Source organism: Varanus komodoensis, unplaced genomic scaffold, assembly GCF_004798865.1.
Source record: "Varanus komodoensis strain SLA01 unplaced genomic scaffold, ASM479886v1 scaffold9, whole genome shotgun sequence".
Classification (NCBI taxonomy): Eukaryota; Metazoa; Chordata; class Lepidosauria; order Squamata; family Varanidae; genus Varanus; species Varanus komodoensis.
The window spans coordinates 34611395-34627139 of NW_025336598.1; the positions used below are offsets into that span (position 1 = coordinate 34611395).

General features: G+C 38.6%; 1 protein-coding gene across 17 annotated transcripts in view; it reads left to right on the forward strand.

The window, feature by feature from the left end:
• Positions 1–15745, forward strand: part of BAZ2B (bromodomain adjacent to zinc finger domain 2B) — a 644512-nt gene that overhangs the window by 596675 nt on the left and 32092 nt on the right. For 12 of the 17 annotated variants that reach the window (XM_044418074.1, XM_044418080.1, XM_044418065.1 and 9 more), the window contains 7 exons: positions 1747–1812; positions 3441–3506; positions 4821–4865; positions 5102–5134; positions 6377–6442; positions 13384–13524; positions 15402–15656. In XM_044418074.1, the coding sequence (XP_044274009.1) occupies positions 1747–1812; positions 3441–3506; positions 4821–4865; positions 5102–5134; positions 6377–6442; positions 13384–13524; positions 15402–15656 (672 nt within the window). The remainder of the gene's footprint in view (positions 1–1746; positions 1813–3440; positions 3507–4820; positions 4866–5101; positions 5135–6376; positions 6443–13383; positions 13525–15401; positions 15657–15745) is intronic. The other 5 variants (XM_044418071.1, XM_044418073.1, XM_044418079.1 and 2 more) reach the window with 1 other exon arrangement.

Here is a 15745-nt window from a genome sequence, read left to right on the forward strand (position 1 = left end):
GAGGCATGGGTGGGCTGCATGGGGAGTAGGAATCATCCCCTTCCTGTTTTGCTGACAGAAGGCAGACAGACGCTAATTGGATTTCACCCGAAATGTTTATGCTTTTCTTGTTATGTGTATTTGGTAATGGGTCAGATGACATATTCTTAAGAATCTGAAGGTCTGTGATATCTTTCAAAATACTTTTCTTAAACTGAACATTAGTTGTGACTAAAGACTGAATCATTCTGGTTTTACCAGGGAGAAGGCACAAGCGAACTAATAAGCCATTAAGCAAACTGCAGTATTAGATGAAGCTTGAATTATACATTTCCTGTGTAAATAGTTCCACTGAATCTATCTAGGAAACCTTAACAGAAAAAAGTGTCACTCTTTCACCTTGATCCAAAATGCATTATATGGAATTTACTTTCATAAATAATATTGTCAGATGCTGGCCTGAATTATGTTGTTATTACTGACAGTGTATAGTTAGTGTTATACTTCAGGATATGATAGCTGAACTATTCAAGAATAATCGTTAGAATGGGTGTGACTGCAGTATTTATGGTATGTCCTAGATCTGTAATTGGGGTATTTGAAGCTCAGCTACTCAGAAGTAAGCCACACCATGTTTAATGTGACTTATTTCCAGGGAGTGTTTCATAGGTTTGCAGTTTCACGGTGCATCCTAGATATTGAAATACAGACCCATGCAAAATAAGTCTAATGAAATTCTAGAAAATGAATACTTTCTTCTTAGCAGACATGAGTAGAATTGCATGGCAAATCTGCCTTTGTAAGATGCTTCATATAAATCCTGGATATTTTAAATAGCTTACTGAGGTAGGCATCTTCTATTAACACATAATTGTGAATAGTATTAGTGAATATTATAGATCAGAAATATTAGTAGACAAAAACAATAAATGTTATGATTCAGGCAAAGAAAATCAAACTAGGGTTACTTGATTAAAATATATTGAATATTTGATCAAGACTGAGCTTATTCTGGAACCAATAATTAATTGAAACATATCTTGTTAGCTAGAATGGACTTACACATTTTTTCAGGATACAGAAGAATGATTATCACTGAAATGTTATTAAGTAAGAGTGCGGTCCAGTGGGGTTGTGTCCCCCCCACCCCAACTTGTGGGATTTTGTCTAACTGTGGTGTTTCAGAGAGGAGGGGAAGAGATTGAGGCACCACCAGGATATGTAATACCTTGGTGGTACCTGTTTCCGTCCCCCTAGAATGCACACTTTTATGATGTTGAAGAAGCAGCCATCATGGTTCTTCCTGCTCTGGCAGTGGGGGAGAGGAGAGCCAAGGTTAGAGGTCCCTTTTAGCATTGTATCTGAGAATTTGAATGAGCCTGTGCTCCTCTCAATGCTGTCTAGGATCCGTAGGATTGCTCAGTCCATCAAAGACTTGGCTCTGGGTTTGTGTACAGATGTTTCAAACCTCAGTGTATTATGACTCTATCCTATGCTTATAGGAGCTATGCTATGGTTATAAGAGCCATGTAGACACACATATCACAAACATCTGGATGCTTCTTCATGGAACGTTACATTCTTGTGCCTGTCCTACCAGGTGAAAGCCAATAGACTATGATGTCATTACATTCTGGAGATGTGAGTTGGGTAATCTTGCCATAGTTGGGTAATCTGTGTAGAAAACCCACTTTTCAGCTATAGACTGCAAAAGATATGATCTGTTGTTACTGCTGCTTAAAATAAATGACAGCATTTTTGTTGTAGGAAAAGATTAAGAGAATTCAACAAATCAGGATGGAAAAAGAACTTCGAGCTCAGCAAATTTTAGAGGTACAACCTGTTTGTTAAAACCAGCTTATAATAGGAAGTGCAAGGAAGGGGCTGTTGCAAGAATTTGCCAAAGTCTTGTATCAGAGTTCTGTACTGTCTCTTTTTTGCAAAATCAAAATCCATTAAATGGATCCAAAGATGCAAAGTCTTATATTTGAAGCATGTGTTAAGCCATTTGCCAAAGAACAATTCACCATATACATTTTAAGGAAGTGCACATGTACAGGATCTCCGGGAAGGTAGCCATGATAGTCTCTTGCAGCAGTAATAATAAAGAGTCCTGTAGCAGCTTAATGACTAACAGATGCATTGTGATGAAAGTATTTGCGGGATAGAATCCACTTTAACAAGTGCATCAAAATCATCATACATGTGATGAAGTGGGCTATAGTCCCCAAAGTTTATGCCATCATAAATCTGTTAGTGTTTGGCTACGGGACTCTATCAGACCCTTGCTTGTTGTTGGTTATGCATTGGATTGTTCTGAAGCAAAGGATAAATGTAAAACACACATTCCTGTTAGGAGGATGCTGTTCAACAGTTGCTTCATTGAAAGAAGACGGGAAAAGCAATGTTTGCCAATTTTTCCTTCCCCTCTGCATCTCTCTGTGCTCCCTAAAAAGCTATTCTGGAATGTTGGATGATCCTTTGGAACAGCATGGGAGGTGAGGTAGGATGCTACAGGGGGAAAAGGAAATTGGAAAACATAATCTCCCCTTCGTTCCTCCACCAGAAGCCTCTGCTGGATCTCAGTCACTTCACTTCCATTTGCAGAAGGACAACTCTGGATCCAGCTCTGTAGGGGATAGAAAACTGAATTGCAAAGTCAGAAAAGAGAAATAACAACATTTGGTTGAGTTATTAGAACAAACAGCAAGCATTAGGAAAATACCTTTGAAGCTGACATTTGAACAGCATGATTTTAATCTTACAAAATGTGCATGTTTATTCTTCTGAAGGATTTGTGAGTCTCTGTATTGTAAACAGTTGGTTTGTATAGTGTATTCATGCCATGTATAGCTAAGTTGGAGAAAAATTAAAGATTTCTATTGCAAATCTCCATTTTTAATCTCTTAACAGATTTATTTTTAGGGTCAGTTGTCACTAATTCTTTATGGCATCGTCCTATGGATATTTGGAAGGAAAAAGTTTTTTTTTTCCTGTCTAAACATTCATCAGCTTGCACTCTTAATATATTAAACAGGGAGAAATGTGATTCTGATAAAGTGCCAATTGATCGTTCTTTACATTGTCTTTAATTGAGATCTCAAAACTTCCCCCACAGATTCAGTATATTATATCAATAAAAAGTATAAAAATAATTAGTCACTGAAGGTTTTTTAACCTGTTTGAAACAAAAAGTTTAAAAGTTCATTCTTTTAAAACAGTGTTTTAAAATTTCATTTTGATATATGATGTGTGTCCTTCGTTAGGAATATTCATCTGCTCCACAAAAAAATCATGTGTTTTTCACAATACATAATGTATTGAGAAATAGTTGATATACACATGATTAGTGGTATCTGTTCACACCTCACAAGGCATGAAGTTTTATTTCCAGTCTGAGATTACTTCCAAACTATAGTGGTGCCGTTGCATGACCTTGGGAACCTGTTTTGCATGCACAGGCTAAAAAGAAAAAGAAAGAAGAAGCAGCAAATGCCAAATTATTGGAGGCCGAAAAACGAATAAAGGTTAGTTTAGATGAGCATCAGAGTTTTTATCTTCCAAACATTAAAAAATGACTTGTACAATTATGCACATCAACAACTATTAAAGTGTCATTAAAAAGAATAAAATAAACACCATTTTATCTAGTATGTTTTGCTGCATATGTGTATAGATGTGTGTCTTGCTATGTTTTGTGTGTGTGTTCATATGGTCTTCTAAAGATTATACTAAGTTTTTTGGTATTTGGTTAGTGTATATTAGCGAAAATAGCAATGAAATTATTTTTAAAAAATAACATACCACTCCAGAGTATTTTCTTGAAATACAGTATCATTTGCTATGCAGTAAAGATGTGCTATGATCTGTGTCCATACAGGGAATTTTCAGGTTCCTCCATTCCCATCCTTTTTTGTTATTCTCATCCTGTTCATTCTGGGGCAGTGCCCCAGAAGTTGTGACATGGGCAGGAACAGATAATTTTCTGTATGTGAGCAGACACATACTTTCAATATGTGCAAGGGGCTTTTTAGATTCTGTTCAGGGAACACAGTGGCTAATCCTGCCTTAATTCACCCGTGGGGCTTAGGCACCAGTGTGCACCTGGCTTGCCATAGCATATCATTCCATGCAATTGTGGGCATCTTGAGCTGGTTGAGGATTATTTGAGGTTGCCCAGTGCTCAAACAGCCCCTGCCGCCTGGGTTCACATAACATGGCAAGTTGGCTGCGCATGAGTGCCATGCAAAGATGGTTCTCCCGGCTGCCCAGCAGGGTGGGACAACCCCATGCATAACCTAAGCCTTGGTGGGCTGTCATATCGTGCATTCCAGGCCTTTGGATTACTTGCAGGCTTAAGTGTTTGCTCCTGGAAGGAACTTAGGTTCACAGAAAGTAAGTTCTACTCTTATATTTGTAATGGTTTTTTTCCTGTCAATGCAAGCCCTTTTTTGGAGTAAATTCAGCTTCAGTCATGGAATCTTACACAGGGCATGTGTTTTCCTATCACTTCTACCTTCTTTTTTATTTACACAAAAACTCCATTATAGAGGGAAAGATGAAATGAGCTGTACAATACCATTTGATAGGCAGTACTGGAAGTGAATTTACTTGTGACCTCTGCAGGAGCTGACATTAATTCCAGTGCATCTTTCATTCATTGATGGAAGGTATCCAGTCTGCTATTTCAGGTTATTGTGGGTGGGGTTTCCATGGACTGAAAACATAGGCACTAAAGATTAGAAACAATGTGGATATTACTTTTGCTTGCATGAAAAAAATGCTCCGCTTTTGATAATAATGTTTGTTAGATACTTTATTTACTTTTTCATATTTTTAAGGAAAAAGAAATGAGAAGACAGCAAGCTGTACTTCTGAAACACCAGGTGTGTATCCAGAATTTAATGGGGAGCATACATGCTATTTTTTTTAATCGTATCTAAAGTACTTGGACAACAAGCCTTAAAAAATGAAATCTTATTTCATTTGTTTTTTGCTTAACTGTTTGATTCACTTAAGGGTAAATTGCTTTGCTTTGATATTGGGATCTTTGGGGGTTTATAAAGTGGTTTTTGACTCTGTGATTTCTGTCTCATAATGTTGTGCCAACTCTTTCTACCAGGAGTTGGAGAGGCATAGACTAGATATGGTATGGGTATGTTTATTTTTGTACATCTAACACCGCATTGTGATTTGGTTGTGATATGGTTGTCATAGCAATGCATAAAATGTAGCACTGGCTGCTGTCATATTACATACTGCTGCATGGCTTTCCAGCACAGTGCATTGCATACATCTGCTTGTCCTGTCTGTAAAAGAAAAACAACATGACTTACCTCAAACTTACTACAAATTGATCCCTGTGAGACATGTGCAAGGCTGTTGCCTTGACATCAGGATTATTGTTGCCACAATATCAAGTTGGACTACTGTACATAACTGGGGAAAAATCACCTTCTCCTAAGATGGCACATTGGACCTGTAAAAGGTGACCAGTTAACTTTCACTAGGCAGCCTCCACAATTGGTCCTTAGAAACATTATATTCGTTTCATTTTAATATAAATGATTTAAAACAATTTTAATGATTGCAATACTACACAATTGGAAATACTTAGTGTGAATTTGGTTGAAGAGTTTGCTACCTTTTTGGTATATAATAACTCCATCTTCTTTTGGAATGAAAATGAATCTTGAACTTCTTGACTTTTTTGCATTGTGCTCTAGTCCAGGTCATCATTAACCTAATCTATGGTGCAGCTTCTGTGGCTTGTCTTAGAGGAACAGTAAATAGGACCATCTATTGCAACCTTGTGCAAGTATTACCCACGACTAGTTCATCTGAAACTAGTTTTAAAACCAACAGATTCATTTCAATCCATTGGGCTGCATACTTAATTTTCTATCCAGAGAGAGAAAGAGATTTACATCCAATAAGTAGTCAAAATGGTTTTCAACATTTAAAAAAAATCCCTTTTGATTACTTTTCAGAGGATCTAAGTTGCAGCTTTTTTGTTTAATTGGCCACTCAATGAATAATTGCGAGCTTTCTGTTATAGCAGATGTAAGGTAACTGACCTGTTCCAGCCAACCATTATGCTTTTTGTTCTGCCAGCTTCTGAAGGAGCCTCACAACTGACCATAAGTAAATCTGTATGCTTCTGTTTTACACTGTCTCCATGTTCATCGCTTTACCTTTTTGCTTTCAGTTGTACTTGTATTTGCTTTCTAAACCTGAACTAAAACATGCACAGACTTGGCTATTCTTGTCTTTTATTTAGCATATACCCCTGACTTGTCTATTAATGCTAAACATGTCCTCTTGAGCTTTGGAAACAAAACAAACTTCTGATCTTGGGACAACTAGTGCTTTGTTCTAATTTTATCTGCTTTAATAGGAACGGGAAAGGAGAAGACAGCATATGATGCTTATGAAAGCCATGGAGGCACGTAAAAAAGCTGAAGTGAGTACTGTTCTCTGAAATGATATTTTTCTTTCCTCCTTTCTCTGTACTGGAGATTTGTATCAATCTGCTAATTCTTTGTCTGAATCCATAAATTTAAGGGCAAACAATAGCTTTACATGGAAGGAAAATCCATTGGCTTTCTCTTCCTTCTGCAGTTAGTAATTTTATACCTCTAAATTTTACCTGATTTTAAATGTGATTTTATTTCCTCAAAATATAGGATAAGACTGTTCTTTCTGTTAAGCCTGCAAATCTTCTTTTATGGATTCTGGAGATACTTGGCATACTAGCAATTCATTGGGCAGACACTCTGGCTTGCTTACCAGCCTGCTTGGTCTGACCTAAAACACAGACGTGTCAAACTGGAGAACACAGTTTTAGACAATTCCACCCTTTCCCAGCAGCCTTCTTACTCCTCATTTCACTGTGTTCAGAAGGGGATCCACTTTCTGGGCAAGCTGTTCAGACTACAGAATGGGAAGAGGCTACAAGAAGAGAGGAGAGGAATTTTTCTATTCAGTGACAAATAGAGGGAGCCATGTTGTTCAAAAGGAACATTCCTAAAGAAAAATGCAAAAGGTTGTATTAGCATAGCACCTTCATTAGGCTTTTTTTCCTATGAGCTTCCTTCTTCTGACTTAGGATCCAAGGCATAGGAAGTGTGAGATTTTTACCAACACAGTTCTTCAAGGATTGGGTCCTTAATAAAATAATTAAGAGCAGATAAGCCCAGAAATAATGTAATGTTTACACATCAGCAGTCTAGGTAAATATCGTTTTTCAATAGTTACCATTATCAGTTTTAAACTCTAATGTTATTTTAAAGCCCAAATTCTTTTGAACTCTAATTGAGCATATTTTAACCAGAGATTATTAAATAAAACAAAATCACATAAATCTAGACAACTTACTGGTTAAGCATATTTTTATCACATCTGTGATTAGTATCCAGAAAGGGAAAATCTTTAAAAACGCAATTCTAAATTACCTGACAAAATTTGATTTGGTGGAGCTTTTCTAATTTCACACTAAACAAACGCTTACACATTGGTTCCTTCCTCTAAAACAAAAGCAATTCGAGTTTGTCTGTCCCCTTTTATACAGGAAATCTAGCAATGGCATAGCTTCATAGAAGGGTTATTTAAAATAATACATGATACAAGACTGTAGAAAGCTGCATTACATCAGATCAGAGTGATGTATTCCCAGTGCACTCTACTCTGACAGGCAGTGGTCTTCAAGATCTCAAGTGAAGGGGGCTTTGCCATCACTAGTTATTTAATAGTTTAAGAGGAAATGCTGGGGATTCTGCTTCTGTGCATGAGGTAAGGAGTCTACTAAGTCCAGGAGTGACTAAACTAAACTGAAGCAAGACCACACCAGCATCTGCAGCACACCTACATGATTTCCGGATTTCTGTGAATGGGAGGAATTTGCTTCCTCATTTAAATATTGGATATTCTTGGCCTTTCACAAACAAGTTTCTATACTGTGCAGTCAGGGCAAGATAAAAGATTGCTAAGGCCCTACACTATTTGGTGTTTCCCTGCTTTCACTCAGTACCATGCTTTGTCTTGTAACTTCAAATATTATTCAAGGCATACCCATATTTTTAAAAAATCCCCGGTAATCATTACATTTTGTAGACAACCACAAATGGGAGTGTATCTCAGATTTTGGAAACTGAAAATGGATAAAAAGCAATTAGAAAAGTAAAATGGGTTTTGAACAAGGTTGTTTGCTGGTCTGTGCTGCCTGAACACTCTCTCCACAAGCAGGAACAGCTGAACAGTGCAGAGGTAAGCCTTGAATTGAGCATTGCACCTGAGCATGTCCCTCTAGCTTGTTGCTTTCCCAACAAGACAGAGAAAGAGCCCATGGTTTGTTCTATGGTTGTTTCACTGGCTTGCCTGGGTTCAAACGCAGCACGAGGGTCAGGGTTCTAGGTTGTTTAGCTGTTCCTGCTTGCAGAGGGAGAAAATGGGCAGCATACGTCAGCACCTTGTCTCAGTCATGGCAACGATTGTGGGTCATCTTAACATGTGAACCGGACTGTTGTTAGTACTACGAGAAATGATTCAATATTCAGGTGGTTCTTGCCTTACATTCTATTATTCAGGACTCTCCTGAGTTGTCTATTTTAGCAAAATTTAAACAATAGCACACACATTTTTATTCATTTTATTTAAGGGAACTGTATTACAAAGTACCATAATCGTACCCTAGGTTTCCCCTCCCCCATAACTCTCAGAGGATCAATATACAACAAAGGGTTGTTAAAGAAGCATTTATCACAAAGGAGCTCTGTCAGCAGTTTTTAGACAGTCATAATATGGGAGTGTAGCTCAGGTTTCGGAAGTTGTCTGATAAACACTTTGAAAGCAGAATTAAATTCACAGTACCCAAGTGATTCTTGTGCTGTGAATATTCCATCAGTGATGATTTATGCCACCTTGTTGCCTATTGAAGATGCCATATGGGATTGCAGATCTAGTTTTACTTAAGAAAACCCATTTTTCAGATTTAAGTGGTCTGTGTGTATGTTTTGACTATTTAAAATTGATAAAAAGAGCTATCAATGTTTTACTGATTCAGAGTTGATGCAACCAGTACTGCAGGAAGATTAAGCATAATTTTTCCAGCCCAGTGTTGAATGTATAATACGCAGTTAGTGATATACAGTGGCAGTGCCCTGCTGCATTTTCCTTGGCCTGTCTAGCTCCCAAGACACACAACGCCTCCTCTGGGCAGTACCAGAATGAGATGTGATTTGCAAAGACTGTTTCACGGTTTGAATGATATAAATCTGTCAGTCAGTCAATCCTTTATTTGGTCATTGACCAGCCAATAAATAAAACACAAAATGACACTTAGTTAAAAACAAGAAATATACAATACAGCTAAAATTACAGTAATTAAAATAAGAAAGTAAAAGCATTCTGGTAGAACCTAACAACATTGAGGGTTAATTCTACCACGCGTTGTATGAATGATATAAATTGCACTGCATTCTAACAAGCCTGATTAGCAAAGTTCACTCAGACAGGGAACTGACTTTCTGCCCTTGCTTTAGTGCACAAGTTGCTTCCATTGATGCATGACCTACACTGCATACTTGGCTCCTTCACCTTCATGCTCCGCCTTTGCTATGCAGGTTTTCTTTGCCCAACAGGCCATGGCAAAGTAAGGTCCACTGTGCCTTCTAGGTATGCATCCAGTGGTTCAGGCCTGTATCAGTCCTCTTCCTCAGTGGTTAAAGGAGGAAGGCACTGCCTCCTGGGAAATGAGAAGAGGATGTTCTGTCTGATGGCCCAGTGTCCTCCTGCTGCCAGCATTCAGCCAGCTGACCTGCTGCCCTCTCAGGCCCAGATGTTTGTGGGGAGTGGAACTCTAACACAGGCAGGCACCCATTTTAGTGTCTGCACTTCCAGCTGCTGGTGGGGAGATAATTCTGAGTTTGACTGAAATATAAATTAGATTAACGACTTAGTTTAAAATTAAATTAAAATTAAAATTGCTCTGACCATACCAACCTGAGCCTGAAGCATGTAGATTACACCCTTTATGAGGAACAGCTGGCCTGTCTTTGTCAGTGATTTAAAATAAGTAATATAGGTAGCAGTCCTGTACACGCTTACCCAGGAATAAATGCCACTGTACTTGGTGCCACTTGCTGCCGAATAGACAGAGAAGTTGATTCCTCTGTGTTTCCTTATTCAGCAGATGAAATAAAAAAGCATTATATCAATATGCTTTTACAACAGAGGTATTTGTTCCATATTTCATCTCTTGAATTGTAGTTTAAAGCACTCTAGGGGCACAGTCCTTTGCGCAGCGGCTAGAGAGCATGGGGATGTTTCTCTCTAAACATGCATAGGATTGTGCTTTAAGTAACAAGAGTTATCAGCCTGGTACTGTCATGTTTCTGAAACTAAAATGCTTACTGTTTATGTTAAGCGTGGTAAATTTGCCAGTAGCCCCATCGGTCTGCTTTGCTATTCAGCTGTGACACAAGCAGGGTTTAAACTGCAACAGCAGCTGCAGGATCTTACGTAGGACAAGTGAGTGGGGGCATCTTGAGGCTGCTTGCCATCCAAACCCAGAAGGAACTGTCTTCCTCCAATTCTTAGCTGCCATAAAGCTCTGCTGATTTTATGAGCCATGGGCCACAAGAGGTGGTACGTGGAAGTCCAAGGGACCAAACGCAGCCTACCTCTTCCACAGAGCTTCTGCATCCCATAGAACAGCCTTCCCCAAAGTGGCACCCTCCAGTTGTTTAGTCCTATCATCACTGGCTTGGTTGAGCGGAGCAGGACTGATGGAAGTTGTAATCCAAAACTTCTGGGAGACAGCTTGCGGGGAAAAGCTGCCCAAAAGACTTCTTCCCTGTGCTGAAGAAGTGTGCAAATGATGCTCACAAACAACCTGGTAAGAAGAGGAAGAGAGGCTTTCATTGGCAGCATGAACCCCAAAACAAAATCTGTGCTCTTTATGTAGGAGCAAAGACTCAGGCTCTGAAACACAGTCAGGTTTTCCTCTATGTTTAAAGCGTGCCGTTAATGAATCTAACATATTTCATATTGAGAGTTGTATTTAGAAGTCTGTCAATCACTGTCACTCAGATTACCTCACAGGGCTGTTGTGAGGACAACAAGAAAGAAAGAGCCATATACGCACCAGCACAAGTGTGTGCACCCCCCCACACACAGCTGTATATATTAAGACAAATATTTCTGCAGTGCACACACGTCTGACTTCATCTTCTGCCAGCCTCTGCAGTTCTTGTTGTTTCTGCTTTGTTATATGCTTTGCATAAATGTCAGCTTTATTAGGCTTTTATTCTCCTTGCAACCAACAGTACTCCCTTGTATTCTAAAATTTATTTATGCCTCTTAAATTTGAATGCAAGCTGCTGTCACAGACAAAAGATTCTCAATTTTAATTAAGCCTGGAACAAAAATCTAAGGTACCCAGCAGTATCATAAAAGAAAACACACGCACGCACGCATGCACACGTTAAGAATATCCAAATGGTAATACTGATCTGGCAGAAGGTTTTACAGTCACAGATGTTGTGAAGCTTTATAACAATTGGCCAGAGTTCTTTTTTTTACCTTCTATTCCATTGTCTATGTTTGTCCAAAATGCTGCTTTGTCTTTAAACAAATAGTAGGATTTTATATTCCTTGCTGTGAATCCTACTCCTCTGGAAAGAGCACATTTTCCTGTTTTAAACATATTTCTGATGTAGTAATATTAAAGGGTTATATAGTTTTCTTTCTTGATGAAACTTTATCAGTACAATCCTATGCATGTCTAGTCAGAAATCCCATTGAATTCCTCCCAGGTAAGTGTGTACAGAAATTCAGCCTCAGGCTATTTTCAGTACTATGTAAAGGTAAGCATGCTATATTTAATGCAGGATCAAGATGACACTGTATGGATGTGGGGGGGCTGCACTTTCTCCATGCACTGTGGTCCCTCAGAAGAGGCTATTCCCCTAAGAAGGAAAGCTGAGATTGGGCAAAATATGGGCAATAAATAACAGGTAGTATATAGAGAAGAAAGTCTAGCTGAACAAAGATATTAACTTGCATAAATTCAAAGAACAGTACTGAGTGATTCCGCCAAGCTACCCAATCCATATTTTGCCCTTTTTAGAACTTCTGAACATCTAATAAAATCAGACATCAAATTAACGTAATTGTTTTAAACACATTTCACCATATTGTTAGGTAAGAAATAATTTGATCCTGCTTTATGAAACACTAACATTCCTTTAAACAGATCTCATGTGAGTGTTCTGTACGTACCTTTCTTTTGTGTTCTTTGCTGCTTTCAAGTGACTTTGAGGAGATCTGTGAATGGTTAATAGTTGTGTGTAGGACTGACAGACTGAAATCCTGGCAACAGAACGAGCTGCCATTTTTCATGGCGCACCTTCAGATTATATGTCGTAATTTTCATAGCAAATGACTACATGCAATTAATGAAATGTGATTTTTATTGTTGAGGTCCTAGGATGACATTTTTTTCTGGAAAAATGATCAAAAACACTGGCTCAAATCCTAACTTCCATTCTATTGATGGGAGGGAAGAGGGTGAGGGCCTTTGCTGCTTCTCCCTCATTCTGGATATTCACTACTGAGGAGGGTTAGATATTTTCAAGAAAGGAGGTCATGTGTTATGAGAACAAAAGTGGCTTCTGCTTGCTTAAGAGATCATTAAGATTAAACAAATGTATCCTAAATGTTTAAAAGGTTTGGTTTGACAAATATACCAGCATATATACCCATTTATACCATTCAGATGAGTCTTCAAACCTGCTCTGCTCTTAAGTGTTGGTTGGCAGAGATACTTTTCTATCTTACATGTGAAGTAGAAGGCACACCGAAGTTATATTTCCTTAAAACACAATTCAGAGCCTTGGGTTTGCCCAGTCATCTTGCTCCTAACTCTGGAAAAGATGCTCCTTCACCCAGAGTGCTTAAGGACAGGCTCTGGTTCCTAAGTGGTGAGAGAAAGACAACTTTTACTCTGATGGGACACTTGCTTATGTTACTGTTACTTCACATATTGTAGTGCTCATTCACAGTCCTGAAAACATATTCCAAACTGGTTTACTAAGTTGTGTCATGAATTAAGCACTGGATACCCTGTCTGCCTACTATCTTCTTTGGAAAATGGATGTTTCTTGTAAAGGTCAGTGTCTGCTTGGGAAAAAAAGCAATACTGCAGATCTTCTCACCTGCAGAATGGGTGCCTCCATGTTTTAAAATTTGGGTGTGTCTTTTGTCCCTTGCCTTCATATAATCCAAGTGTTTTAATTGCTGTGGTGATTTTTAAGATCTGTAACTGCTGCTTTTCCAATCCTTAAATTATTCCTTTGTAAGTGGAATGTATGGGTTTAATTTTCTATCCTTTCTGTGCTATTTAAGGAGAAAGAGCGGTTAAAACAAGAAAAACGTGATGAAAAGAGATTAAATAAAGAGCGTAAACTGGAACAGCGAAGATTGGAATTAGAAATGGCTAAGGAGCTAAAGAAGCCTAATGAAGATATGTGCTTAGCAGACCAGAAGGTAATCAGAATAATGTAAATTTACTTTTTATTTCCTTGCTTCTTTTCATGCTGCTCTTCTTTTCCTTCATCCACCATTGTTACAATAATTAATTTTTCTTAGTGTAGCCGTCCTTAAAATCATTCCCATTTTTACTTTAGATGGCTTGATAATATTACTTTAACATTTAAGTATGTTCAAATTGTAGTTCTAAAGTAAATATTGGGACAGTATGTTTGGTTTGGTATTAAAATTAGAAGTACTGTCATTAAAATGTGTCTTTCAGAGGGCTTATTTAGTGACTTGCATCAGGCTAGGCATTTTAGAACCCTCCAGCAGCTTCTGTCATGCTTCTTTAAAGTTCTGTAGCTATTGGCCTCATGTCCAGCTTGCGAGGTCCCTATGGGCATGTGGCTGCCCAGTCTGGGAAACAGGAAGTTGGACCAGAGTTGCCCTTTGGTCTGCTCCAGCAGAATTCCAGTTAATTTATTGAGGTGCAGCCTTGTGCATGGGGAGAAGCAGCATCTTTTCTCTGTCTAAACATGCATAGGACTAAGTCCTTATTCCTCGTGGGCTTTCTGGAAAGTCAATAAATAGTGCAGCAGCTTAGAATTTTTAGTAACACAAGGGAATACTTTTCTTTAGGGAAGCTCATTTTTCCCCAAGAAACCAACTAAAACATATATTTGTCAGGCAGTATTTGCCCAACTGTCCAACATGCTGTGATCTGGAATGCTGCCTATGTTGTGGTTATGTGCCATTGAACACCTATTGACTTTGATTAAGAGACCAAGAGGCAGCCTTGCATTGAATTATATCTATCTCAAAGCAAAGTGTGGTAAAGCCCTTGGTTGATTTTATCTTTTCTGCTTCTATTTCTAAGAGTGTGGCAGCTTTGGATGAACTCCTAACTGTGATGAAGGGAAGTGGGTCTATATCCCTTTGCTTATATCTTTACAAGTAAAGGGCCCGGGCCTGATTGTTAAATGCAAGCTAATATTTCTGAGCAGCCAAGCTTTCTTCTGGGTACCTGTAGCTCTAGACCTTTCTTAGGACAAGGCGTCTACTTATACATTAGTTGCATCACACAAAAAGTGGACAAAAAGCATACAGGTTTTCATAAAATGTGCATATGTGAATGTAGATACATGGATGGAAATACAGAAAGAATCACTATAATTTAAGTAGAATTACAGTATAGAGGAATGTTGTCCATGGGGTCGGACACGACTTCACGACTAACGACATCAACAACAGTATGTGTCAATCCTGGGGAAATCTTGAGAGTAGGTGGTGTTCAGTCTGCTCTCAAAGTGCTGAGTGTTTCTGAGCTGCTTGGAGACCCTGCTCTTTTACCTTTTAAACTGATGTTGAATTGGGCCACATTTCAAATCAAAGACGCCCTCTGTAAAGTAGGACACCTGGCGTAAAGTAGGAAACTGGGAGTTGTAATTGATTGCAGGGGTTTCGTTGATTCACCATGGCCTTGACCGCAATCTCTATTGAGAAGTGATGCTCTGAATGCCATTCAAACCTGAGAAAAGGCTCCATTGGGCTTGTCCCATGTTGGTAGGATGCCTCCCATTTCCCCCCTTTTCTTTTAATGAGCTAACGTTGTTTTGACTAGTAGGGAAGGAGGCATGGTGGCCAAATCTAGCCTTTAAAAAATATTCATATTGATTTGCCTGACCCAACTGGATTCTTGAAAAAAGCCTTATTTATTTTCAGGACAAGCTGGAACGAGTTTGCATGCCCCTAAATGTAAGAGCTCTTAACTTGCTAGGTTAGCAAGAACTTGCTTGCTGTTCCAGTGATTAACTGAGCAGTTCCCTGCAAGTTTTGTATAGTTGACTGCAAATGTTGCATAAAGCTTTATAAGTGATTTTCATTTATTCTAGCCTTTGCCAGAGTTGCCTCGGATTCCAGGTTTGGTTCTCTCTGGAAGCACATTTTCAGACTGTCTCATGGTGGTGCAGTTTCTGCGCAACTTTGGTAAAGTTCTTGGCTTTGACGTGAACCTGGATGTCCCGACTTTAAGTGTTCTCCAAGAGGGCCTCTTAAATATGGGAGATAGTATGGGAGAAGTACAAGATTTGCTTGTGAGGCTGCTTTCAGCTGCGATTTGTGATCCAGGACTAATAACAGGATATAAGGTAATGAACAATGTGGTAGCATCTTTATTGGTAATCACTAAAGATCTGATAATCTTTCATGGTAATTTAGTGGTGATATTAATAATTAT